At 42.1% G+C, this 25,443-nt stretch overlaps 1 protein-coding gene across 5 annotated transcripts in view; it reads right to left on the bottom strand.

Moving 5' to 3' along the window:
• Window positions 1-12,168, bottom strand: part of DEPTOR (DEP domain containing MTOR interacting protein) — an 80,664-nt gene extending 68,496 nt beyond the window's left edge. The window contains exons 1-2 of one of the 5 annotated variants that reach the window (XM_072924964.1): window positions 11,738-12,168; window positions 11,486-11,581 (exon numbers count right to left, since the gene is read on the bottom strand). In XM_072924964.1, coding sequence (XP_072781065.1) covers window positions 11,486-11,571 — 86 coding nt within the window. In that variant the 5' untranslated portion in view covers window positions 11,572-11,581; window positions 11,738-12,168. Of the gene's footprint in view, window positions 1-11,485 lie in introns of all 5 variants that reach the window. The other 4 variants (XM_030266615.4, XM_072924963.1, XM_072924966.1 and 1 more) reach the window with 4 other exon arrangements.
• Window positions 12,169-25,443: the final 13,275 nt, after the last annotated feature.

The following is a 25,443-nucleotide window of genomic DNA, read 5'->3' as shown; positions in this document are numbered from 1 at the left end:
GGTGTTTGATACAGAAGGGTGTTTGATACATAGCACTTGGAAAAACCACCACTTTATAGAAAACTAAGGAGATTGGATTTTCCTCCATGAGGAAATATTTTTAAAGGACCTAGGCCTTGCAACATTGAGATAAAGCACAATGGTGTATACAGAAAGCAAAAATCTCATTGTTTTGTGTGTGTTGAAAGAAATATTATTATTTTTAAATAAGTAGGATAATGGTAGGACACAGGCTTGATATAAGCATGTCTTTGATTGCAGGACAGACTACAGGATGAGCTGTGCCCCTCCAAGGGAAGAAAATTTTCATCGTTCAAAGATCTTCCTCCCTCAATATGTGAATGAAAATCTTCTTTCCACAAGCAAAGTTGGAGCTGCAGGACTATGCACAGGAACCAGTGCACACAGTGTGCACACAAACAAGCTCCCAAACTGGTCCTTCCTTTGTGCACAGTGTGAGGGGACCTGAGAGTGTCATGCAGGCAGTGAGAAAGAGGAGCAGGTGGCTGGCCCTGAGATTACTGTCCCTCCTGCAATGCCAACATGGCACAGCCAGCAGCATTTCTGGCACCGTGACCTACTGGCATCACAGCACATATTCCTCTCCACACTGTCTCCAGGCTTTTCCCTATTATCACTCTTCAAGGGTTGCTATAAAACAAGCATGTCCCAAATATGTGTGCTTTGGTTTCTGTACCCCAAGTTCTTCAGACATGAATCTACAGATCACAAACATCTTGGAAAGAAATCTGGTGGCAGGAAGAGTTGTGATGTTGGCATTTGATGAATCTCACATGACCTGAGTTTGTAAAATCCTAGCCTAACTTATAACATAGAGGTCAAGAGAGTCAGGCTGTCACCTTCACATCTTCCTAAAAATCTCATTGAAACAGAGAGATTTCAAAAATTCTTGGGATTAATTTGGAAATGGATACATTTCTCATCCTTAAATTTTCCTGAAAAGCTGGACAACATGAGAGCAGTGGAACAAACTAACCCAGCTGATTTTGCACTGGATTAGGTTAGGAGGCATTCTTAGAAGCCCTCCCACCAGTGCCACTGAGTGGATAATTTTCTCTAGTTGGCAGCCAATAACAAAAAGCTGATATCAGCCATCACAGCTTAAAGTATGCCTTCATAAAATATTCAGTTGGAAGGGATCTCTGGAGGTCATCTGGTCCAACCTATACTGAAAGCATAACCAGTTACTACAAGTTGCTCAGGGTCATGTCCAGGCAAGATTTTAACATTTCAGAGCTTCTCTGGACTCCTATTCCAGTTTTTTACTTAGCATCACAGACAATAATTCTTTCTAAATATCTGATCTGAAAGTCCCTTGCAAATTTTGACTACTACCTCTTGTACCATTCCTGTGCACTGTGGAAAATTCTCTCCCCCTTTCCTTACATTGTCTCATTTTAGTAGTTGCAACCATAAGAATCCCCCAGGCCTCTCTTCTCTAGGCTGAGCAGACCCAGCTGTCAGCACCTCCTTGTATATCACATGCCCTGACCCAACCCCAGCCTGAGAGCCAGCCCTCCTTGGGGCTTGAGTCTTGTAGGAAGGCAACTTTTTCCAGTCTATTTTAGAGCTGCATAATTTTTCTTAAATAGAAGATAAATAAATAAAGCATATTAAAATAAAATAAAGCTTTTAATAAACTTTTTTATTTCTTTTGTTTAGTGTGTTAAGAGCCTATCTTCATCCCTTGTCTAATTAAACATGTAGTAACATGATACCAATGGCTCCTGTTATGGACCCATTTTTTCTTGTCACTGAGATCTGCTTATTAACCTCATTTAATCCCACCTATTTCTACTATTTCCCAAAAGACTTGAAAGGTGTGAGTTTGTCTAACATGCTAAGAATTTTGAAAATAATTGTCCAAGGCGAGTCTTTAAGACACTCTCAAAATGGTATTTGTACAATGTCTTTTAGGATTTATACATGATAATTTTACTTTGATCTTCTTCCCGTGATAAAATCCCTTTGTCTGCACTGAACAACCAGCAAAATAGCAGTTTAAGCTAAGAGTTACTTTTTCAACATCTTAATAAAAATAAATTAATTTCAACTAGAGGAAAGTGTAAGTTAATTATATCCTGAGCATCAGGAAACAATTAACAGCTTTCTATTATATCGCCCTAATTTCTAAGCTATACAATTATATGCTGCTGCAGAAAAGGATGTATGATTATCAAGACAAGGATCTTTTCAGAAAAAAATGAAAGGAAATTGTTCCACTGCTGACAATCAGTGCTATAAATAATGCCTAGCTAATATCTTTTCAGAAGTAATTTCCATTATTTGCAATCCTAACTCTGAGTGATGTGTTGGCTGTGTGTTGTCAGAGTCTCCTTCCAGAGAGGATGAGCATAAATGTTGGACTGATTCCTCAGATAAACCCTCAAAAATCCAGCTTCCTATGAATATTTTGCAATACTCATTGGAATTAAATTTAAAAATCATTGTTTTTACTAACCATATTGTAATTATGTTTTGCATTTGCTTCGCCTCTTAAATCAGGGCCAAGACTGGCTTGTACAAACACAAAGGGACAGGCAGGTGTGCTTTAAGCAGCCACAATGCCTTGAAGACACAAGTCACAATGAGAAGAGCAACAGACATGACATAGAAACACTTCTTTTTAGCTGCCAATAAACACATTTGGCCCAATGTGCAGGTGAGAGGTGCAGACACAGACCCACGGAGCTGGGTTGTACAGCTGTTCAGCTGGACACCAACAGAAACACTACAGAAAAACACCCACCAGTACTTAGTGTGAGAAGCAAGGAAGCAAACCCACACAAACCTCCATAACACGTAGTCAAAGTCTATTGTGCTGGATGGCCACTGTATTGCTGGGGGTGGGAGAATCTTCCCAAACCAGGCGCAGCACATAAGATTCATACAGGATAAATATCATAGTGCTGCATCAGCAGAACTTTGGTCTCCTCAGATTCCTTGTGCAGATTCCTTGTATCCCTTTCAGAACAGCCATACCACTCACCAGGAAGTTTAAGTACTCTTTCAAGCTCTCCTTCCCTATTATTTTCCACCTCAAGTCTTCTATGCACTGTCCTCAACAAACATGATTTTGTTTGAATCTTATTTAGCATTACAGCTTAGAAATACAGCTGACACAGCTCTTGAGAAGAATAACACTGCCTTCTCCTCTCCTGTCCCACCAAACAATATTACCATACTTGACTTTTAAGCTCCCATCTTTGCTCTCACCATCTCTTAAGTGTGTTGGCTTCTGCTCTGATCAGCCATTTAGTAACAGTTTGTCATTTGATTTTTTACGTTCAAGTGAACATCTTTGTGCTTGCTGCCTTAATAGAGAAGGCAACTGTGGCAAGCACATTTCTCTCTCAGGATTTTTCATAGAGGTGCACAGAGAGAAGAAAGAGAAAACAATTTCTATTTCTGCTCCTTGTTTTTCTCATGTGGAATGTGCTTGAAGAATTGTTTACCTAAGGTGATTGCTTGATTGGATTCTGGTGAGGATTGTTTGGGCCTGATGGCCAATCCGATCCACCTGTGTCTGGACTCTGGCGAACAGGGTCATGAGTTGTGAGTTAGTTAGTTGTAACTAACTAACTAGTTAGAGATATGGTAGTTAGAACAAGAAGTATGTAGTTTTAGTATCTTCTTTTATATAGTATATTAATGTATTGTAGCATAGTTATAATAAAGAAATCATTCAGCCTTCTGAACTGGAGTCGGACATCATAATTTCTTCCCACTGGGTTTGCCTGCATTTACAATAAGCAATCCCATCCAAACAGCCACAGACCCATTCAGATGGAGTCACCCAAATCTTGTCTATCATGGCTGTGATCTCTTCCAAAAACCTGACATGTAAATAAGGGTCCAGCAGGGCAAGAACAGGGCTGAGAAGAGGCTCCTGGACTGGCAGAGCTGTACTTTTAACTTCAAGAACTGATTCCCTGAGAAGACAATCTCACTGTGGAGTCCCCATCCCCTGGCCTCAGGCCAGCTGATCTTACACGGTCATCAGTGCTATGACACATGACAGGATGATACCCTGGCCAAACCCCCCAGACTGTTCACCATGGGCTCACACAGTGCACCAGCCATGCAGCAGAAGCCCCGGTCCAAGGGAATTGGGCTGCTCCTTTCTGCAACAGTAGCCAGACAAGGGAATCGGGCTGCTCCTTTCTGCAGCATAGTCAGTCCTGTAAAACCCACAGCATGACCCCCTGGTTCCTCACAGAAACCACAAAACTCTCACCTGCCTGCAAATCCCTGTGACACAGCTGTGGTAGTCCATGCACCCAACCACACAATTGTAAGGAAATGGGAATTACAGCCTTGTGATGTGAAAACATACTTCTATATTCATTCTGAATTAGCAAGTGCAATCAGAAACATTTTTTAATTATTTGCAACTGCACCTTTGAGATCTGAATGCATTTACTAGATTGAGGCACTGCTAAGAGGCAAACTATGAAACCTGTAAAAGGCTGATAATTAAGGTCAGGGTTGCCTTCTGAAGTAGTGCTGTCACTCTGGTGATAAACTGGTCATGCAAATTGCACATTACCAATTTCAAAACACATGAAATGTCAGTATTTGAATGTCCATTCATGTACAGTACTGTGACAAGGGTGCAGAAGTAAAGGTAAAAGCCTTGAAAAAAAAATAGTCAAACTTAATCTCTGTTCCTGTCCAATAAGAAAGAGCATGTACATTGGGCATTTTAAACTCAACACCATTTTTACAATGTCTTCTACTGGAGTCTGAAATTTTTTAATGGGAATTCACCAAATTAAGCCCTGAGGGAGTGGTCAAGCAAACTCAGCAGTGGCTGCTGCCACCATTCCCTCTCCCATGTAGTTGACCATGTGTTTCTTCCACTCTCTCATTCACCCCAGTGTTGGCACTGGTCTGACTTCATGCCGAACCTGTTTAGAAAGTTAATTTTTTGTTATTTGTCTTCAGCTGCTTCAGTTCCCTGAACTTCTGATTCCAGACAAACACCAGTGCAAAGTGCAAGGGAAGTGATAAGAGTGGGGCAATAGCAGGCTGCAGCTGGATCTGGTCTATCAGTAAACCACAGCCTCAAACAGTATGTATTCCAGTGACATGGGGAAAGCCAGAACCCATTTCTCCCCCTGAAATTCTTCAGAGAAAGCTTTTTTGTGGCCATGTGGTAAACTGGTTTGTAAAACTGACCCAACTGAAATACCAGCCTTCCAAAAGCCCTGTTGATCACTCCCCACTGCAGGTCACTACATGGTGATGGTCCAGAGGTGCTTAAACCAGTCCAAAGAACTGGGAAACAGAGGAGGGAACCAGAAGACAAGAACACCTATTTAATTCCAGTGGTTTATACATTAAAATTGTTTAAAATATATGGTTTACATGTCCTGATCTTGCTTAAGAATAAAACCAACAACTCATGATTTACACATGAAATGCATCCTTCCCTCAACAAATCCCAGTGGTTCTGCTGAAACTTCAACCTTTACACGTTCTGTCTTTATTAACCTTCAGAGCCTCAACACAGTTCTTCTTCAAAGACCAGATACACAAACCAAACCTGATTAGCTCTTGCTTCTTCCCCGGCCTTTGATCCCCTTTGCCAGCTCTTCATCAGTTTAGCCTCTTCCCACTTAAATTTATCCTGAGGGATGACTGGCCTTGAACACAGGAAAAAAGTATCTTTTAGTTAACAAAAGGACTTACACAAGTCTGCTCTACCAGGATGCCTGCTGATCTCTGCTAACCTGAGACAAAAGTTAATGATTGACTCCATCTGGAATGGAATACATAAAATATACAGCACAAACCACTCATACAACATTTGCCTTCTTATGTACATAGTGAAAGAACGATCACTATTTGCACATGCATTGTTAACTACTTGATCTCTGAGCTGCACTTGAGGAAAGCTGCTGAGGGCAACAACTGCATTATTAAAAGGCATAGCTACAAGGAAAGAAATAAGAAAACAAAGCCTTACATCTTCATTTCTACAAATGTTGAATAGCCCAGATTTTACTGAAAAGCATGAGAAATTGAAATTCCTGGCCCAGGAATCTCATATATATATATATATATATATATATATATATATATATATATATATATATATATCTACACATACAGATGGGGTTTGTCACTAGAATTAGTACCAACAAGCAAGATAACACATGAAAAGATGAAGAACCAAAGACTCTAGGAAAAATGAGCATATAAATTTGAGAAACACTTTTTTGTAAAATATAAATAATATATAGTAATAAAAATATGTAATTGAAATTGTGATAGAGTTAGCGGGAAACCTGATTTCAAAACACTTCATTTTGCAGCTTTACCAACCTTTGACATCTTTTCTTTCAATGTATCACTCTGGTAAAACCTCACAAAGAAAAATGACAATTTTTTGGTTGCTTAATTCTGGGAAAAATAATTGATGGAAGTGAAATTATTTGTACAGAGAATTCTGGAGGAGTCTGTTCCACAGAGATCTGATGATATAGTCTCTGTGTTCTAACCATGCTGGAGAAGTGAGCATACAAGGGTCTTCTCAAGTGAGACACCTGAAAACTACTTTTTTCAGGGTTAGTTTTGAACCCAATCAGCGGTTGGGAAATGCAACCACTGGTAAAAAACTACGGAAGTTGCAAGAAAAGTGTTAGGGGTAGAAAAACAATCATTCCCTGAGGAGAAAGCACAAAATTGGATTGTCTCTAATAAGCAAATTACAAAATCTCATTTTAAGAAAATCTGTCAGTTCTTCAAAAGGCACAGATGTTTGTTTAACATCTAGGGATATGACTTGAGAATAAGTGACCTCTAAACAATTATATATCTCAAATTCTTTTAGAGTCTAAGCTTACACCATAGTCTTAACACCCTTTCAAACACAGTGATAGTATTTAACAAATTCTGTAACTGTACAGTTTGTATAATCCTGTATCATAATGATGCATTAACACTAAGGGTCTTTTGATATCATTGCTCTAGAAACTATCACTGTTATGTGTCATGGGCTTTCTGCACCTTAGAGTGCTAATGAACTTTTCAATCCTACCCCCATGAAAAAAATATTGACTGTTTATTGCTTAGAATAAGAAAAAAGTTATGAACCTGTAGGTGCTGCCACCCTTCACAAGTTAATGACTCTGAAAGTTATGCACTCAAATAGAGCTTCTGAAATTGATAAGGTTCCTGAAGTAAAATGGAAGATGAGTGAAACTGTTTTTGTCTTACAGCCTCAAAATGTGTAGCTGTTTATCATGTAAAACCTTTAACTCCGCGAATCAAAACTCATGCACCAACTCTGACAAAAAGGGAAATAAATTTCTGTTGAAACTTTTGTCTCTTCCAAAAGAAAGAAAAATCTCTAAGAAACATGCTTCATATTTCTCTAAGTAGAAAGAAAGACAATGCTGATTATAAAAACTATTCTACCAAAATCACTGCCTCGTCTAGAGAAGTGTGCATAAATAAAACATATTTATTTACCCAGCTATTTAACAGAAGTGTGGATCAGGAAAGATGTAGTTTCTTGTGAAAGCTGGTGACAAAGAGGGATCCAGAGATCTGCATGATTAAATGTCATTGAAGTTACACCTACTACAGAGAACTACACACCATATACAATGGCAATAATAGGTGTTCAAATATTGCTGCTCAGTTGTCTGAAGCCTGAGGATTCCTGAATTACTAGACATATTTTCTGCAAGAAATTAGGGACTTTTGGGAGATACACAAGATTTTGGTGACAATCTGGCATCAAGAAACAACCAGTAGATGAGGAGGTTTCAGACACCCTTAACTTGGAAGACAGGCAACCAGCATCTGTATCAAAACATGGCCTTTGAAACTGCTTTTGGTTGCCAGAGTGCAAGATCAGCACTATCCAAGCCAGTGCTCAAACCCAGACAAAATACTTTAATCCTTCTGCCAAACAGTGCTGAAATGGGCACAACCCATTGCCTTCAGCTGTGAGGGAAATGAGCTTGGAATTACTCTGCTTCTGATAAAATTCTTAACAACTTCAGTAGTGCCGTTATTAAGCTTCCAACAATGACTGTGGATGGGACACCTTCCTTCAGGCACTCCCAGCAAGACCAAGGAAGCTCAGGGACATTCACTTCCCCAGGGCTGGACCAGGCAGGGGTTTGCAGGCAGGGATGTAGCAGGGTGGAGGCCTCCAAGGGCTCTCCCAGTCCGCTGGAGCTGTGAGGCAGCCAGAGCCTGCAGTTTGTCCCTGCAGGAGCATCAATGCCAAAGCTTACAGCCAGGTCGTGCCCAGCTCAGCTTTTGCCCTGCTCCTGCAAATCTCTTGCATGGCAACAGAAGCTGCCAAAGGGTCTGTGCTGGTGTGTCACACTGCTGAAATCTTCAGCTTTCCTTCACAGCTGTCAGCTTCATAATTTAAAGGCTTGCCAAGAGCCAAACTTCTAAGTCCTCGCTTTAAAAGATATGTTTCTATTAACCAAAAGTAAGAGGCATTTGCTCAGACAGCTACTGGGTATAGAGGCAAAGGACACTATTGGATATAAAAATCTACATCTATCTAACATACATGTTATCTAACATACAGCTCTCATTTCTTTTTCCATAAATCACCCCACCAATGAGCCAGGATATACATCATAGCCTGTGCCAGCAGCCAAGTTCCTGGGTGCTAGCTGATATTGCACACATCACGGCAGAGGCTCCTGACCTTGCAAAGGCAAAACACACATCACAAGCAACCAAGAGACAGGAACAAGGAGAAGGATAAAACTCTCTGTCCTACTCCTTTCCCTCCCCCAGTCACTGTGTACTTGTCTAGGGAGTGAAAGAGGGCAAAGGGCTTCCATTCCCACCACAGGCACTGCCAGTGTGCAAAGCCAGGCTTGCCAAGGTGCTGCACAGACAACTTTGACCCTCACTGCATCAGATCCCTGCCAGAGAAGGACAGTCATGCAACAGCCCATGGGAATAAGAGCGGTGAGGCAACACATGAGGCTGAAGCAGACAGGCACTAGGAACTTCATAAGGAATTTAAACCAAGCAGCTCTGGTAAGTATTTGAGTTTAGACACACGTGCTGTTTGGTCTAGTACAAGAGTGCTTTAAATACCTCTATTTGGTTGGGTTTGTGTAAGTAACACCATGCTCGCAGTTTCATTTTACACTTTCACTCCTCAGTTATGTGCTCATCTTGCATGCACTTTCACCCAAATACACACATAATCACCTGTCTGGCTGCATCAATCCCACTGGGGAATCTTGCAGTTGCAAGCATCCCTAAGAATAGAGTACAGTATGCTGCCTTGAGTGCACGTGTGTGCTGGTTTTCTATCATCTGTTTGCCTGCCCCAAAGCCTGCTGATAGAAACTGTCTTTGATCCTGAAAACACTACACATTTTCATTTTGCATTTGCAATTATACGCTTATCTTGGACAGGAAAAGGGAAACTTTAAATGCAGGGTTGGCAAAAACTTGTCTGCCAGCCAGTCTTCTATCACTTATTTGTGGCTTTTACTGCCTGGAAAACTGAAGAATAGAAATCCTTTGCACAGAATATCCCAACAGAGAAACAGAATGAAGTTAAGAAAAAACTGGGGGGAAGCAGACAATTGTGGGTGCAGTTTCACAATACAGTTCCAGTTGATCCAATAGCTCACTGCTATCCAAATAGAAATTTTGTATCTTTTCCACCACATCCACTTCTTCCTCCTGGTTCCACATTCCCAACACCTATTTTCTGTAGCTTCTGGAAGACAGCAGCTCAGAAAATTAACCTACACACCAAATTGCCACACTGGATCTGCTTTCAGGAAGTCCAAGAAGTTACCTGAGCAGGCACAAAGAGAAGGTGGGTCTACACTGCTGGGTAGTAGGAAAAGGGCCAGAAGAAGAGCAGATCTCCCTGTTCAGCAGCAGCCAGACATTATTCACACTGACTTGTTCATGAACTCCCAGTCCAAGCAGATCTAAGCCACTTCTTATAGATTCATGAAGCAATGTCCATAGGTAACTTCACAGGATGGGCAATAATTATTTTGTATCTGCAAATCATCTTGCCCAAAAAGATGACTGTGTTTCAATACCTTAATAAATAAAATGATAAATGTAATTCTTGATTACAACACTGATAAGCTGATTCTAGGAACCTGATTTGATAACATTTCCTCCATTTCTCCTTTGGGAAAGATTGCAAAGCTTTTGATTTTACATTTAACTACAAGGCATACAGAAAGATTAATGTGATCCTTATAGAAATTTTGTATTAGCCTGAAATCTTCAACTTTCAGTAACATAAATTAGGAACAACAGGATTCTTATTGACACTTGGATGCTCAACTCTGCACCAAATCCACCATGCAGTAACTGTGCCAGTGCATTCTGTCACCCTAAAGGCTACTTTGAAGCAGAATCTCAAGCTTGAAGGAGGCACTGGGGTGTACTGCAGCCAGATCACCAAAATAACATTTAGTTGCCAAACAGGAGTATCACTGGTGTGCATCACAACAGGCACTTCTCCTTACTTTGTGGATGTAAACATTAACAGTGTCTGTACTAGCAGCAATGATGGCATCTGCCAAAGCAGGGAACATTTCTATCACTTTTCAGTGTTTGTCTGGCATCTGAGAAAAAAGGTTTTAAAAATTCAAGAAAAAGCTACTGGGAAAATAATTTTATTATCCCCTTCTAGTTACTTATATAAAACATTATAGTGAGATTTTTATTCCTGAATCACAAGATGGTCCATCACCAAATGAACATTATTAAAATTACTTTTTCTTCTCTGTATAGGTACAGCTGGCATATATAGCCAGCATACACCACAGAATTAAAAATTTACTGAGACAAGCATTTTTGTTCAAGACTCCTGTGCTGCTCACAACTCGAGTCACACAGCACTGTTAATTGCTGCTGGCATTGACAGTCGGGAACCCCTTCCATCTGCTGGGACCAGCTGATGCAAAATAAAAGCAGTCCCTTGGAGTGAGGCGCAGCTCTGCGGGGTCAGTGCCCGGCACCGCTGCCAGTGCCGGCCGGGCTGTGCAGGAGCGCTGCCCTGCGCTCGCCTTGGTTCTCCACGGGGTGCTGAGACACTTTGTCTCTTCTGGTTTCTTTGGGGTTTTTGATCTTTAAAAACGCCGCTCTCCTGCAGCGTTTGATGCCTTTAGTGACGCAGCAGCCTCTCCCCAGCCGCCTGGCGTTGCACGCAGGGGAGCAGAGGTGCCCGCGGCAGAATCATTCCCCCGTGCGCTGCTTCACCTCCCCGGGCTCGCAGCGCCGGAGGCGGCCCCGCGTCCTCGTCGCTGCCGAAAGCGGGGCCGGAGCCTGGGGCCGCGATGGAAGCAGGGCAGGTGCTCCGGTGCAATGAAAGTCCGCAGGGACAGACCCTCACCCTCCGCCTCCCAAACCTCCCCCTCCCGCCGTCAGCGGGGCTGCTGCTGACCCCGGGTACGCGTCCCCTGCAAAGCGGGAGGAAGGCACCGCTTACCGGAGCTGCTCGCCGGTGAGCAGGACCTCGGCCATGTGCTCCAGCTCCGCCGCTTTCTGCTGCATGCTGCTCATGCCCTCCTCCATCGCCGCCGGCCTGCGGGCACAGCACCGCCGGGTGAGGGGGGACCGGGACTCGCCGCCCCCGGCCGCGCTGCCCCCGCCGGCGGCTCCGGGGCGCCTCCCGCCCGGCTCCGGAGCTCTTGGCGGGGGTGACGGGCAGCGACAGCCACGTCCTGCCGCTCCGGCTCACCTGAGCGCCTCAGGTCACTTTTCCCCACGGCAGGCTCGGATCCCTCCCGCCGCTTCCCGTGTTATTGTGTCACTGGCAGGCGGAGAAACACATGGCTGCAGCCGCCGCGCCGCAGCCGGGCTCGCCGAGGCAGCAGCGGCCCCCCCCGGCTGTCACACGGCAGGGTCGGCGCTGCCCCCGCGGCAAGGGCCGGCTCCTGCCGGGGGCTGCAGCCAAGCGGCTGCTGCCGCTGCCGTCCCCGCCAGCCCCGGCCCGGGAGGCAGAAAGCGCAGCGCTCCCCGCCCGTGGCTCCTTCCCGCGGGTGCAAAGTCCTGCGGCCCCCCTTCAGCGCGGGCTGCGGGGAGGACGGGCTGCTCGGAGGAGCAATGAGCTCGGGAGAAGCCGATCCGACTGCGCGGGAGGAGATGCGACTGCTGCCCGCTCAGTAGTGCGGACTGAGCCTTGGCAGTGATCCTTGGAGATGCAGCGCGGGGCAGGTAGTAGAAAGGGAGCTGGTGATCTGGTGTTTCAACCTCAAAAACTGTTACTGCTCTCCTGCTGTCCACATTTCCGCTTATCTGCCACCCAGGGTCCAAACCCTGGTCCCCTGCTCACATCAACTCTTTGTCTCCAAGCGACAGAGGATGCAGAATTCTTGACGGCCGAGAAACATTTTGTCTTGGAAACGGGAAATAAATTGCAAGGTCACAACACTGTCAACATTTTTGATGGGGGCAAAAAAATCACCCTTTTCTTTAAAAAAGTCCAGGAGGAGGCATCTTCTGCAGTGGTCCAACTGTGGTTTTCATTTGCAAACACATGCAATACCTTGATTGCCTACTCATTGCCTTTATATCTGTCTGCACATACTCTGCGTGCATGGAAATTGTGTCTGCTAAAGTTCTTGCAATACTGTCATCGATTCAGAACCAAAATGATAGAACCACAAGAAAAACTAAGAAGGAATCAGGCAAACCTAGTAGTAACGAGAGTGCAGACAATGGGAAGAAGGTGTTGTTTGTATTGCCCATAGTAGAATTGTACCATTTATTACCAAAGGTGGCTCTGGATGTAAAAGAATGGACTTGGAACAAAGGAGAAAAATACTTGGAAAAGAAATCTACAGAGGGCTACTAAGCAGACAGCAGCCACATCCAGCTCAGGAAATTCTCTGTTCTAAAAATAATGGTCTCACAAGACAAGCACTTGTGTGACATTTCATATGTGCTTTCCCTGCTGCTCCCTTCGCATCTGTTAATAGCCACTGAGATGAACACTGGACTACATGGACCTTTGGTCCAATCCAGTAGAGTCCTTTTAATGAGCACCTTTGTGGGTCTCAAAGAGCACTAGATATCCATGAATAGCAAAGGGAGAAAAACACAATCTGCCTTCTTTCATTTGGGCCAGAGAGAGGGACACCTTAGGACTGTAAGCACTACAGCTTGAGATTACTTTCTGTAAATTTGGAAGACATGCATTTAACCTGAATACTTGCAAACAGCCTCTAATTTCAGTCAAACTGCAAGCATACAAAGTACAGATTCACAGAACTGGAAACAAAAAGAGAATTGAAACAACCATCTCATATGACCATATCTTTAAGACAAAGAATGTACGCAACAATTTTTATCGAGCACTTTATCACATGACTGAAAGAAAGACAATTTCAAGAGAATGTACATTGCAGACCATTTCTGGGTAAATCCTTGGCTCTATCACCTGGGTTTGGCTGATTTCATCCATTCACTGCCGCTAAAAGGAGATACACTCTTCTTCCAGGCTCTGGCAACACAATCTGAAATGTGTCTTATGTTCATTTTCCCACTTTCAGGTTCTCTGCTTGTTGCAATTCAATTCACTAAACAGGCAGAAGAGTAACAGAAAGTGGAAAACCTTCTTCTCAGCTAGTAAGTAGAGCTGTGCAGATGATTGCAGGGTGCAATGAGTGCCAGAGTTGACACCAAGGTAGAGAGGGCCTTGGCAGCTCGAAACAGGAACAAAAGAGGAGGAAGAGGGAGAAGAAGCTGTCTTCATGCAGTGACAAAGTATCGTGATAGGGTGCTTGTGGAACTGCAGCCTGAAATCCATATCCTTCCCTGTGCAGTTTTGCAACTTGCAAAATGCAGGCCAGCGCAAATTCCTGTACTAGATTATTTAATGATTACAGAATTTCATGTTGGCCTTTGCACAGTGATATCCCGTTTGTAATTTGTTCCACATGTTCACACTGAAATTTCTTACAGTTACAGTTATCCTGAGAGGAGGGAATTGGCTATCAGTTACTTCAAGTCTGCTTTCCCCAAAAAAGGGTAATGACATAACCTTGAAGGGTCACTTTGCAGGCAAGAGTCTGCAAAAAGCTACACAAAATAACCTGGTGGGATGTTTGCAACTTGTTTTTAATCTACAGACTGCTGTAGAACATAAGGTCTAACAATAAAGTAGGCTGTGTTGACCCTTCCTCCTAAGCAAGAGGTCATAAAGACTAAAATGCTCCTCTAAGAGATGGGACAGCATGTGCAGAGTTTGAAATCCTAACAGCAAGAGAGAGAGAGGCATCCCTCTGAGACAACCTCTGGTACGTAGATTGATTTATTTTCTCCGGTACAGGATAAATTTTAGAAGTTGGTGCCTATTTTAGATATGAATACCTGAGTTTTACTTTAGCATGGCTGAAGTGAAGTGAGATGGAGGTAGCTAGCCAACAGTAAGGCACTCCTCTGCCAAAAGCATGACAGATCTTTGAGCTGGAGCCCTGGGACACTTTAAAATTCATCCTCCACAACATTAAGAGAGTAACAAAAGCTGCATACATCTGCTAGAGGGTTGGTATCACAGGTGTGAGGGGTAGCTCAAGTGCCTTTTGGTGACATTAGAGGCTCTCTGCCATAGGCAGTACACTTGAACCACCAAGGTCACAACGCTCTGTGGAACCCCATGCATGAATAGGCACATTGTATTAGAGTACTGAGTTTAGAAAACATGTTAGTAAGTTGTATAAACTTTCTTATCTCATTTAGTAACTGGCCAAGTGGTGAAACACTAAATGTTTACATAATGAAATATGAATATTGCTTTCACTGCTTTGAAGACTGTTGTATCTGTGGCATACATTTTGACTCAATAAATAAATCTGATAATTTGGTAAATTAATTCTTTAGCCTCACTAGTCAATTTTCTGCAAGCTTATTTTAACACAAGACATCCTCATGAAAGAATTGCAAGTAAACATGTCTATACTTCTCATTTCTCCTATAGCATTGCTCTTAAGTCCTAGATAAAGTTGTTTGGCTTTCCCTTGCTGGGATGACTAGAACTTTTTAAACAGGAAAATTACACAGAAGCAAAAGATGGTGAAGCACTTTAGGGACAAAAGGCACTAGCAGGTAAGCTGTTGGATGGTTGTGGGGTTTTTTTTTCCCTAGCATCTTTTGTATAAGAGACAGAATTATATAAATATGAAATTTAAAAATACTTGCTCACTCCCTTTGCTGAGAAAGACAAGTACAAAATGGTTTTTGGCTTTTAAGTTGACCTCTTATCTAAGTAGCTCTTGCAACACTCATGGAAAATGAGTGTGAAGGGTTTTTCCTATATTCCCATGCTTACTTGCAAAGAGAGCTCCCTTGTCTTTGTGTTTCAACTGGTTGACTTCCTTAGCACTCGAGGCCTGGGAAGGGGCACTATAGGAACTACCAGGTATTGTCCAATCTCCCCATCTCTTTTCAGGCTATGTACAATAGTGTTTCCCATAGATGGAAGTGCACAGATTACATTCATTGCTGCTCTAAGCTTGAACCATTTAAGTTGTCTGGTAGGAACTGGTCGTAAGAATCAGTGCCTGTGTGATTCAAATAATACATCTGGCCAAGCTAATTTTAGTCCTGTGATAAACCACAGGAAAGTTAGTAAGTAGTAAGTGTTAAAAAAAAAATAAAACAAACAAACAAACAAAAAACCAAAGAAACCAAGGATATGTGTTAAAATTCTCTTTTTCTATTATTGTATCCAAGTTCCTGCAAAAGCCTCCATGGTGAGATAAGAGAAGGAATTTTTCCTAGTCTGTCCAGCTTTTCAGCACTAGAGAATCATATCTGTTTATATTCTTATATTTCATGTGTTACTGACCTGGTAGTTGTTGTAATAGTGAGCTGAAGTGGAGAGAAAAAGACATTTTTATCCTGACATATACAGAGACAACTTGAAAGGGGTTTTCTAAGCCTGTCCCTATACAGCTTTTCCATTTTGCATTAAATATTCAAAGACTCACTCGGCCAGACAGAGGTAGCAAGATTTCTGTGCAGACTGACAGCTAAGGCATGACCAAGAGATGGGTACCTGCTTTAGTGCTTGCTCTTGTGAGGAGCTAAATATTTTATAGAAACAAGCATCTTCACTAAGATAAAAGATCAGAAATTTGCATCAGACCAGTAACCCAAATAATTCCAATTGACAGTATGTTCTGTTAAACCAGCATTTTGCACTACCCAATGCATGCTGCCCTCTACTTTATTATACCTGGAATATTTTCTAATTCCTCTTATTTCATATAGTTGTTTTCCCATTTCAAATTTTGAGCATCACAAAAATATTTACAAGCCTAAAAGCACCTATAAACCTGTTTGAAACCTCAGGTTTATCTTTGAAAAAGTTCATATGTATTACCAGTAGTTCTTTTTATTTGCTTGTTTTCTGTTTATTTTATTCTGTATTTTAACCAATGGCAATTATGACCTTGTACAATTCGAGTTTCATCTATATCATATGTTCAGTCTGGGTCATAGTCCTAATATCCAGCCTAATGTATGGACTGGGAGGTCTGAGTCAGCTGGGAAGTGTGACTAAGAGCTGAAAAGGAACTGCTTTCTAAACCACTTCTCACATGTGAAGACAACACCTTCTAGCTCTGTGCTAAAAGCCATCTTCTTAAGCCATGCCCCAGCCACCTCTGTGTTAATGCACTCTGATGTCTGGCCACAAGATTTAAAATGTTTGCTCAAAGCTCTGTGGCTTCAGCTGGCGGTTTGACACTGAGTCGTGATCAGCCCTGAACACTCAGACACGGGTTGGTTTCCTTGTTCTCTGGGAGACAACACCTAAGATTACAGATTCAGTCTAAGACTCCTTAGTGTCATTTGCTATCTATTTCTGCTTCTCAGAAATGGCAAGTTCCTGTTTGTTTCTCTTTCCACGCTGCCCACGATGGAGCACACTGTGCCCTCGGGCACCTGGCTCTGTTTCCTAGGGTGAGCATCACAGCCGCAGGATGCGGGGTAGGTGGTGGGTGCAAGTGTGCAGGGTGCGTGTCTCAGGGGATGTGTGGTCCTGCTGGCAGCAACAGAGGCAAACAGTTTGACAGAGTCCCAAGAGCTGCGTCTGTGAGGCACAGAATCGCAGGCCACCTCCCAGGCTGAGGCTCCAGCACTGTGTCTGTCCTTCACCACATCCCACCCTGTAATTCATGAGGTGAGGCCGTGGGGCACACAGACATCCCGTGCCTGAGGCTCACCCACCAGCAAAGCCGCTCCTCCGGCTCACAGAGCTCGCTGGGGCACAGGCAGCAGCGCAGCACAGTGACAAAGTGCCACCGCTGCAAGGGACATGCGACAAACCGCTGGCACGGCTCGGCCCCCCCGGGACAATCACACCGCAGGGCGCCGCCTCACCCGGTCCCTGACCGCATGAAGAACTGCGGCCAGCGCTCAATCGCTCTGCCACCCTGTGGCTCTTTCAAGAATTTAAGTATGAAAATGCCAATTAGAAAATTGTAGTGAACAGATGCTCCGCAAAAGAAAAAGACTGTTAAATTAAGCTAATTTTATAAAGGAATAATCTTTAGACAATACAATCTTTGCACACAATTAAAAACACAAACATATTTGACTCCATCATTAATTTCCCTCCCCAATGAACACCAAAAATAACTGCCCAATCTAGTAAAAATGAAAAAGTCAGTAAAACACTGGCTAATTCAATATTCTTATTAAGGAAGGCAGTTTGCAAGTATTTGTCTGAGACTTCCTGGGTTCTCAAAGTATTTCTGGATGTCCTACAGTGCTGAAGCCCTGAGATTAACTCAGTAGAACATTATTCTAAAATAAATCAGAATCTACATTGTGCTGAGATATAGCAAAATGATCAGCTATGACCAGTCCCTCTTTTGAACTAAAGAGAAAGTATCTTCAGTGCTACTGAGAACCAGAATTCTTTAATGGAGAAAGAGTTTTTCTGCAGATCTGCATCAGGGTAACTGGATGCCAAAAACCTGTTAGAAGGAGGCACCAAAGACAGAAATGAGATGAAACAGAACCATATCAAGGTTCTCTCATATGACCAATTTCAGGTTTCTTGAAATCGGTAACTTGGTAAACAATATTGCAAACGGCTGAACTGTAGTGGGAACACTGTTCTGCTCTCAACAGCTCAGCAGAAAAAAAAACATGTAAAAATCAGTCTGTAGTTGTTGAGTCCAAAAAAAAAATTTCTCCAAGGTGTACTCCCACTGGGAAAAAGGGTAAAATGAGGATAAAAAGGTCCAGGAAGTACCAGTGAACATTTAGAACATAAGTAAGACTTGAGCTGGAAAAAACAGGGAAAGAAGCTGGAACATCAGCAATCAAGCCATGGTGAGGGAGGAGATGGAAGGAATAAATTTTCATTGTGAAGTCCCTCAGAATTTTCTCCCTATATTACACTGGCTTTGCAGCAATGTCAGAGAGACAAGCCCTTCCCCCCCTGTCTGCACTGACTTCTCTCTCTGGAGAGGAACCCTCCAAGTTACCACTGTTAAAGATATCAATATAGAAAACTCACCCAGAAGCATCTCAGAAGGCCCACTTACTGCACATCCCCACCGTGGAACAGTGTATTTCTTCTATAACACAATTTCGCAGACCCTAGTGTGCACTCCCCCAGGAATGGAACCTGCATAGAATTTTTAATTAAAGCTTTTGAAGTTTTTTAATTGCCTTTGATGTTTCCCTAATTCAAATAATTAAATTTTGGAGGAAAACTCATTTAGCTCTCTGAAGTTGGGCTTAAAGGGCAGTATTTTGCCTCATGCTTCACACAGGATCTCTTTTGAAGCAGTTCATGATGAGAGCAGCCCTATCATCCACTTACTGAGCAATTTCCCAGGTTGAGGCATTTCTAGTAGGTAAGGTCTGTGTCAAGACTGACGACCCAGTCTCCGACACTTAGGAAGGAGAAGGTGAGAGGACAAGAATCTCTCCTAAGTGTACAGGCAGTGAACTTTTCTGTGTTAACAGTGACTGGGGATCTAAGAGGCCAAAACATCCAATGAATGGAAAATTACTTGTGTTATCCTGGTTACAGCCTACCACATTATGTCAAATTGTTCAACATCTCAAGACATTGACAACCCTTTTGATACACTCACTACTGTTCAATAATCATGGAGTTGTAAAAAAAAAAAATGAGATACTATTTTACACAGCGATTACAATGGAAAAATGTTTGTCCTCTTAACAAACTGCAGTATTCAGCAGCAGGGAAAAAAAAATAAAAAAAATGATGGTTAGCATCTTCACAGAAAAATATCAAAAATATAATAGACATGGGATGCTTTAGGCATAGGCCCTACAACCTGATGAAGTGGGTATATGGAAATCTTCAAAACAAAATGTTTCCAGCAGAGATGTCTGCAGAGTTTTTCCATTTTCATGCCAGGTTGATAGTTTGGGGCTAAAAAGGGCATGGGATTAGAAGGGCTTCTAAGTATATTGGGGAGCAAGATGGGAAGGGTACAGCCTGCTCATCTAACATTTCTGTATCAGGAAGAAAGTTAAGAATGACAAAATTGAATGAAATGGTAATTCTTGGATGGTTACAGCCCGAGATTGCATTATTCATCATGACTGAGAGTGAAACTAAAACGCCCTACAAGCAGAAGCATGAGAAACCCTTAGAATGTAACAGAATCAGATATTTGTTCTGCATCTAATCCCAGCATTAGATTTGTTGGACATAATTTTTATGATGCGTTCATTTGTATTCATTTTATTCTTTCCCATGTAAGGCTTCTGCTACCTTTGTTACATGAGCTTTTCCCATATCGGCTTCTTCTCATGTAAGTTTTCATCTTGACATTTTTCACTGTCATTTTCCTGTGCCACTCTATTCCTCCATTGTATTCTCTCTACAAATAAAATACTTGATGCATTTTCCTCTTTGGGCTTTTAAAAATATTTTGGATTAAATGGCCACAGTATTGGCATTAATTTTATTTATTTATTTTAGATTCATACAGAAAGTGTTAAGTATGTAGTTTGCTGGGATATATTTGTAGTATATATCCCCAGCAATGACTTAAAAATTAATAATAAACTAAAACCCATGCACTCTCTGAGGTTACTACTATGCAGATAGCATCTAGTCAAGAAATGAGATGATGGGATAACTTGCCAGATGACACATACTGGTATTTATGTTATCAGTATTAATAAGATCTGCAGACTGAAATTAGCCACAAAATTCTCTACACAGTATTTAAAAAACCTACCTTTATTTGCATTTAGCTCATGTAACTTCTCAATATTAATAATAACACTGTTTTATATATATATATCTAGCAGCAGGTGTTTTATGTGATTAAATTTTAGGGCCTGCAGTAAAGTATTGTTGCTAATTTTCCCAACTAGCAAAATCATCTGAGCCTGAATTACAGGCTTTGCTGTGTCAGAAGCACTCTGGAGATCTACCCAGAAAATTATGTACAGGGAGCAAAAGATTTTAATGATGTACTCATGTATGAACTACCATGGCTGCCTGACATATATTTTAAATTTAAAAGGGTCCCTGTAATTCTTACATTATTGAAAAAAACAGCTTGCTCTTTCATGCCAATGTGAACAAAGATCACAGCATCTTCCCCCACTCATTGCACCAGTGTTAACACTGTGAGGGCAGCAATGAATGTCCTGACTGACTGGCTGAGACTGGGAGAAGCTCTGAATGTAGGCTGGATAGCAGCTTGCTCAGGTTTACCCTGCCTTATCTTCAAATCACTGTTGCATGACTGATCCTCTGCCTTTGTTTACAATTACACATGCAGTCCCTGCAAGAAACAACACAGCAACAAAACAGGTCTCTAATTGCTGGTTGTCTCATAAACATTGAGCATCTGGGTTCTTGCTTGTCACAACAGTGTGCAGTGACATTCTCAAAGTCATTTCCAAATTGTCCTGATCATGCTTGAACTCTGACTATTTGATGTATGCTTTCCAGCTTTGTGGTTGAGTATTTCTTCTCCAATATTTCCAGGCCAGAACCAATTATATGCCACCAAGATACTCCAAGCTATTTTATGGTTTACACGAATATTTAGGTTTGGTTACAGCTGTTTATTTTCTTCTAAGTTGAATACATGTGCTTTGCATCTCCCTGGTGGCCTGTTAAGACTGCCAAGACAGCCTTGGCTGAGGTAGCAATGAGCTATCTGGTTATTCTACTAATTGGCTGAAATTTTCTCTGTTTGAGTCTTGGACTCATTAGCTCCTGCTTTGTGGTGCTTTTCTGGCTGACATCATCAGGTATCATGGTTTTTCTGAGGTACAGTAATACAAATGAACCAAGGTCTGCAACATGGAATATGCAAGCTTCTGTTTTGCTATTTTACATTTCAGTGCCAAAAAAAAAAAAAAAAAAAGAGTTAAAAAATTAAAGTATGTCTCAATAATCAACTAATGGAGGGCAGAAGAGTGTGTGCTCTAGTGACTTAGGGGGTCTGAATTTATTTAGGATCCTCAGTTATGACTAAAACCTGAATATTCTGATTTACAGAGACAAGCACATCTTTATGAACTTGTTTAACTCTTCTGTGGATCACAGTAATTTTGACTTTCACCATATCTCCCAAGTTTCTCAATGTGTTGCATAGAAATTTATTCTTTCCTGTTATCCATTACTTTCTGTTTTTTCATCAGTAATCCCCAGGATAGGGATAGGTGTACATCATGGATTTACACAATGATATGATATTTTCTGTTTGGTCTTTTCTCTTTCTTGTTTTCCTAGGAAGGAAATGTAACACAGTCATTGCAGACAGTCATTCTCCCAGTGTCTCACAGGAGTCTGCAATGTGTTGAAAGAGATTCAGAGCTCTAACCCCAGTCACACCTACAGCTTAGGTGGTCACCTGTACTGAAACACAATGAGCCCATCCTATGGCAGGTATTTCTAGACAATGAGAAATTGTCATTTAATGAGTGAAAATGTAACACACATGCTAATTTTACATATTGCAGATGGCATTCAAGCTGAAAAAAGATGTTGAAAAACCCTTTAATTAGGGTTTATGAGGCTTTAATCAAAATGAGCCTCTCTTGTGGAATAATTTCCAAGAATTGTAACTGTGAATTGTGTAATTATCACTGAGCTGATAATGTGTTGCTATATTCAACTTTGGCACTGTGTCAGTTTTTCCAGTTCTTGCTTTATCTTTTTTTTTTTTTTTTCTCAGCTACCTCTGTTGTACTTCGAAGGACATCTATAAATTTCTAGTGTGTACATCTTTATCATTTGAACACCCCATTTAATGTAGCTCTATTTTTCTCACTACATTTTACTGTAGAGCTCCCAAGCACTTGAATGGCAATCACAGTGGGAAGTCATCCTCCTAACACGCTACCTAATGACTAGAGCAGTAGTGCAGCAGTACCATGCACTCCTATCTCCCAGTTCATCATTCTATGTTTCAGCTGTGGAGCTTTGGAGTTATTTATTTTATTTGTCACAGATGCCGTTCATTAATTTAATGTTCACATCCCTGATGTTTGAGTTCTGGGAAAGATTAAACAGGGCCAAGGTTTTCAAAGGCAAGACTATAAAAATCTTCAACAATCCTTTTTTTGTTTGCTAACTTCACTCAATGATTGCCAACCACATTCCATTAACACTAATTTCTATTAACATTTGTCAATTGAAAAACTGTGTCAAAGCTTATCTTGCTTGAGGCTTGACTGTGTTCCTGCCCTTCCTCCAGCCCAGCTGAGGCTATTTGGCAGTTCAGTCTATGAGCTCCCTTATGCTGACATGTATACACCTTATACCTCACACTCACAGCTGCACACACAGCAGCCACTTAAAGCCTCCAATGGGCACCTGGGTGGACTGACAGTAGTTGGTGATAAGTCAGGATGGTTGAAATTACTGCTTCCTAACTCTTGCTTCCATCCTCCTACAGGTGAGTTTCACCCCTGCTTGTACCATGATGTTACATGCTCCTGACAGGTGAGCTTTATCCCTGCATGTACCATGGTGATACATGCTCCTCACCTCTGAGTTTCAGTCCACCAGACCAGCTCAAGCTGAAAACCGAACTAATTTATGCTATAGCAAGTCCAAAGCAAATAAATAACCTCACAGCATCAATATAAAATAATTTCAGGATCCTAGAAGCTCTCTTGCCATAGCATGCATTTCCTTATAAATTGACAGCAACACTGATAGTTCATCATCTCATTTCCTCTGCAATTAAAATTCATTAAATGGATCAAGAAACTAACTTCATGAGTTCCTAGACAAACCTGGTTTTGTCAGGTCACTGCCCTAAAGCAACTTCAGTAAAAACAGATACATAATACCAGTTGTTTCCTGAGAAATGAGACATCTCTATAGATTTATGTCCATGTGTTTGGTGATAGGTCAGTTGGCTTCTGCCTCTTAGAATGGATCAGAGCAGCATTCCCCCAAGTAGGGGCTTCAATATATCATCCAGACACTGATTTTTACCAAAATTCCAGGAAATTTACATGCCAAATTTGCTTGATCTTGAATAACTTCCAGGAATAAATGAGGGACAGGCAGAGAAAGATGGCAGACAGCATAAGCACATACATTTCAGTTCTGAAATTTATATATATAATATTTAAAAAGCATCTTCAATCAGAATTACCAGGATAAGCAAAACTGACTAGACAAATTAATAATTACTACAAATGTTCCTGACCACAGATCAATGCCAACTCCTGCATAACATCCAGTGATTTAATTACTATTGAGTTTCTGTTACATAGCAGATCTCTTAAGGTACAAACTCTATGAACCCATGACTTGGATTCAGTCTCTTAGCTATACCAAAACTTTTTTTTTTATTTCACAGAATGAAAAGTAGAAAGAAGAAGGTGTGCAAGGTCATTGGAAAATTGCACAAAGTAAGGTATAAATTAAAGCCAGCACAAATAAGCTTAATAACTATTTCAACATTTACTTGGTAAAAAGTGATTTTCTGGTTTACCTGAGAGGTGTGCATGAATAAATTTACATTAAATCAAATGTAAGTCTCCAATAAGGCTATACACATTTCAGTTTGCACCTACGCATTAGTAGAAACTAGCCGAAGTTGGAGTGCCTCTGGTTTCCTGTGTGCACAGTGACGGTATTTCCACTTTCCAATAACTGAAATGAAACATGAAAACATGACTTATGTGTGAGTCTTTGAACAAGCCACTGCATGTGTGTTGTGACAGAGGTAACTGCCTAGTAACTTCAGCAAAGTTTTCTCCAAGGCCAATTGCCCCACTGGCACCACTCAGACACCACCTTCTGAGGACAGAAGATGCCTGACTCAGTCACATACAACAACACTTGGTCTCTGCCAGGCTGGGACTGAACCAAGCCAGCTCCATCCCATCAGCTCCTGCTTTTGGTTCCCACACAATAGGGGTTATGACCTCCTCCTCTGGGTCATTTGATACAGACTTTTACCAAGCACAGAGATATTCTGCAAATGGATAGATATAACTTAGGACCACTGAGTGACTATTTGTTACCTGATACACACAGCAAACAGCTAGGGCTAGCACACTACCAGGCTGAGTGTGAATATGACCTGCAGCAAAAATCAGTGAGCGTCTGAGGCTCCAGTTGTCCTGGACAAGGCAGGGAAGAGGCATCCTGTGCTGCTCCTTCCAGAAGTCTGGCTCCCACTGCTGCTTACCTGCTGTGTTCTGAGCCTCTGCTTCTGTTTTCTTCTTATGGTTTAAGGACATCAGTTGACTTCCCCTTGAATCTCTGAGCTGCAGACTATTTCCATTGCAATAATTGCCCATGCCTGTAGTTTCCACTCATTTGTGTCATGGCTTTAGCTCAAGCACTTCCTCACAGCTTACTCTGGCAGATGTAGCCACAGCAAGAACCTGAGCTGAGCCCTGAGGTACAGGAAGATGAACCTCTGTGTGGCTGTGCAAGCCCTTTCCTAAGGGATCAATGCGTGGATGAGAACCTGCAAGTCGCTGCCCTTGGTCAGACTGTCCCCAGAAGGACAGAAGGACCTGGCGTGAGTGACACCAGTGCTCAGCAGCTGCCTCAGCAGTGCTTTCCCTCCCACCGTCAGGCCCCACTGTGGTGGCTTGGACACTCAAATTCTCTCTCTCCACACTTGCTGTCATGCTCTGGAGTTGAGGAAAAACTCTGAGAGTGGCACAGCAATGCTCCAGGCTTGGGACAGCGTGGCTGGAAAGCTGTCAGGTAGAAAAGAGGTGCTGGTCAGCAAGTCTTCTCCATCCTAAACAGAGCTGGGCAGTGACTTCTATATTGGACATGTTTTTGCAATGTTTTATCATTGTATTTACTTTTGCGCATTTTGTATATTTTTACTGCATTCTTGGCATAACGAGAGCTCTTACAGCAGCACGGCCCGGCTCCTGGGCAGCCAGACAGAAATCAGGAGGATTATCCCGAATTAGACCCGGCGGAGGAGCAGA

This window comes from Taeniopygia guttata, chromosome 2 (assembly GCF_048771995.1).
Source record: "Taeniopygia guttata chromosome 2, bTaeGut7.mat, whole genome shotgun sequence".
Taxonomy (NCBI): domain Eukaryota; kingdom Metazoa; phylum Chordata; class Aves; order Passeriformes; family Estrildidae; genus Taeniopygia; species Taeniopygia guttata.
The sequence above is the reverse complement of the archived record's forward strand: the minus strand, read 5'-3'. Positions and strand labels throughout refer to the sequence as shown.